General features: G+C 40.6%; 1 protein-coding gene across 1 annotated transcript; it reads right to left on the bottom strand.

Annotated features, from left to right (window-relative positions):
- Positions 1 to 1,917: 1,917 nt before the first annotated feature.
- On the bottom strand, positions 1,918 to 2,293 carry LOC133235513 (small ribosomal subunit protein eS27-like). The gene has a single exon (XM_061397091.1). The coding sequence runs from the start codon at positions 2,258 to 2,260 to the stop codon at positions 2,006 to 2,008; it is 255 nt and encodes an 84-aa protein (XP_061253075.1). The 5' UTR covers positions 2,261 to 2,293; the 3' UTR covers positions 1,918 to 2,005.
- Positions 2,294 to 2,528: the final 235 nt, after the last annotated feature.

The following is a 2,528-nucleotide window of genomic DNA, read 5'->3' as shown; positions in this document are numbered from 1 at the left end:
CCAGGCTCCTCTGTCCATGGGATTCTCCAGGCAAGAGTACTGGAGTGGGTTGCTATTTCCTTCTTCAGGATATTTTTATAGGGAGGGTTTAAACACTTTTTTGAAACATAGCCCAAAGTCAAGTGAAAAGAATATAAATTATCACCTAATTTAATTTTAAGTCCAAATAGAAGATCAAGAAACTTCAGCATCTTTTGGTTCTCATTGCCTTTGGAAAGAACCAGCCATCTCAAACTGTCCATACAGTCTATGAGCTTCTTTCCTTCCTTCATTCTCAGCTTACTTTAGTAACTATTCTAATTTCCAGTACCTTTTCACTATATAAAAATATATCTATCATTTTAAGATATCCCAAATTCTTCATATCAAAAGGGAGAGTGGGAAAAGAGGAGGAAGAAATAATTAGTTATTTCTATGTCTAGTACAATTCTATAATATTGGAGATAGGAACCACATCACCTTGCTGGTACATTTATTTAATATTCTTAATCTTTTCTTCATGCTGAAAAAAATCCTAGATCCTTAAGTCTTTTTCAGGAGCTTATTTTCTATGACTTAATTCTGTGGCTGTCTTTTAAATCCTCTCTAGTTTCACAATGAACATTATTTTTTTTTAATATATATTTTCTTTGGTTCCATTGGGCCTTAGTTACAGCATGTGGGATCTAGTTCCCTGACCAGGAATGGAACCAGGCCCTTCCTCTGTCAGGAGCATAGAGTCTTAGCCACTGGACCACTGGGGAAATCCCCACAATGAAGATTATTAAATTGAATTTCTTATTTGGTGTTTCTTAAAGGGAACTTGCTTCACTGAAATCTGTTCTACTTCCTTTTCTTTTAGTGTGAAGATGAATTGTATGAGAACTAAAGAACATCAGTTTCTGCTCATTATTTGCCATTAGCACATGTCTGTGTGTATGTGTAATCTCAAAAGACCAAACTTTCACCAATATCAGTAACAGATGTCTAAACTTCCTCCTGGACGGAGGCATGGCTCTGAGAGCCTGGTGGGATGGAGAAGGGAAATGATATACTGAAAACATGGCTTAGAGTGTGGGGACTGTAGACTATTTGGTATAATCTCTTCTAGAGGACATCTGTCATTTTTGCCAACTCAATATCTATTCTTTTTTCATCTGAGAGTAGCATTCCCTTTTTCTATGGGGAACTCATTCCATGTGGCTTGAATGGGGTAGACCTGTCCCCATCTTAGTGAAGTGAGATGGGGTATTGACTCAGGCCTGGCCAATCAGGGCACTCCATTTCCTGATTCATAGTGATTGGTTCAGGGTTGGACACATGACCCAAGCCAGACCAATCAGAGCCCTTCCTGGGACTTTTTTTTTTTTTTTTGGAGCTGTTAGTCTACTGGCTGCTGCTACTGCTAAGTCACTTCAGTCTTAGCTACCCCATGGACTGCAACCTACCAGGCTCCTCCATCCATGGGATTTTCCAGGCAAGAGGACTGGAGTGGGGTGCCATTGCCTCTAGTCTACTGGAGGGGCTATAAATTACACACTGAGTGAAGAGCCTCTTGATGAAAGTGAAGGAGAAGAGTGAAAAAGTTGGCTTAAAACTCAGCATTCAAAAAACTAAGATCATGGCATCCAGTTCCATCACTTCAGGGCAAATAGATGGGGAAACAATGGAAACAGTGACCGACTTTATTTTGGGGGGTCGAAAATCACTGCCGGTGGTGACTTCAGCCGTAAAGTAAAAAAAAAAAAAAAATAATAATAATAAAAAAAGCTTGCTCCTTGGAAGAAAAGCGCTGACAAACCTGAACAACATGTTAAAAAGCAGAGACATTACTTTGCCGACATGGGTCCGTCTACTCAAAGCTATGGTTTTTCCAGTGGTCATGTATGGATGTGAGAGTTGGACTATAAAAAAAGCTGAGCACCAAAGAATTGATGCTTTTATTTATTTATTTATTTATTTATTTATTTTTATCCAAAACGTGTTTATTGGGATGGTTTCCCGTTCATCTCGATACAGGGTACTTTTAGTGCTGCTTCCGTCTGAAAGAGCATCCTTCTGTAAGCCTCGCTTTTCCTCCTGTAGGCTGGCAGAGGACAGTAGAGCAGCCAACACACAAGACTACTGTTTGTGCATGGCTAAAGGCGGTGGTGATTTTATAGCATCCTGGGCATTTTACATCCATGAAATAGGAATTGGGGCTCTGCACCAGGCGCTTCTTCTTGTGTTTCCTCTTCTCCTCTTCTGGAGAGGGATGAAGAAGATCCTTTGCGAGAGGCATGTTCTCGTGAGGAGGTCGTCACCGCCGGAAAAAAGCGAATTGATGCTTTTAAACTGTGGTGTTGGAGAAGACTCTTGAGAGTCCCTCGGACTGCAAGGAGATCAAACCAATACATCCTAAAGGAAATCAGTCTTCAATATTCATTGGAAGGACTGATGCTGAAGCTGAAGCTCCAATACTTTGGCCACCTGATGCAAAGAATTCACTCACTGGAAAAGATCCTGATCCTGGGAAAGATTGAAGGCAGGAGGAGAAGGGAACAACAGAA

This window comes from Bos javanicus, chromosome 2, assembly GCF_032452875.1.
Source record: "Bos javanicus breed banteng chromosome 2, ARS-OSU_banteng_1.0, whole genome shotgun sequence".
NCBI lineage: Eukaryota > Metazoa > Chordata > Mammalia > Artiodactyla > Bovidae > Bos > Bos javanicus.
The sequence above is the reverse complement of the archived record's forward strand: the minus strand, read 5'-3'. Positions and strand labels throughout refer to the sequence as shown.

Coding starts and splice junctions, on each gene's coding strand:
- LOC133235513 (XM_061397091.1), bottom strand. CDS start 2,260: ATGCCTCTCGCAAAGGATCTTCTTCATCCCTCTCCAGAAGAGGAGAAG.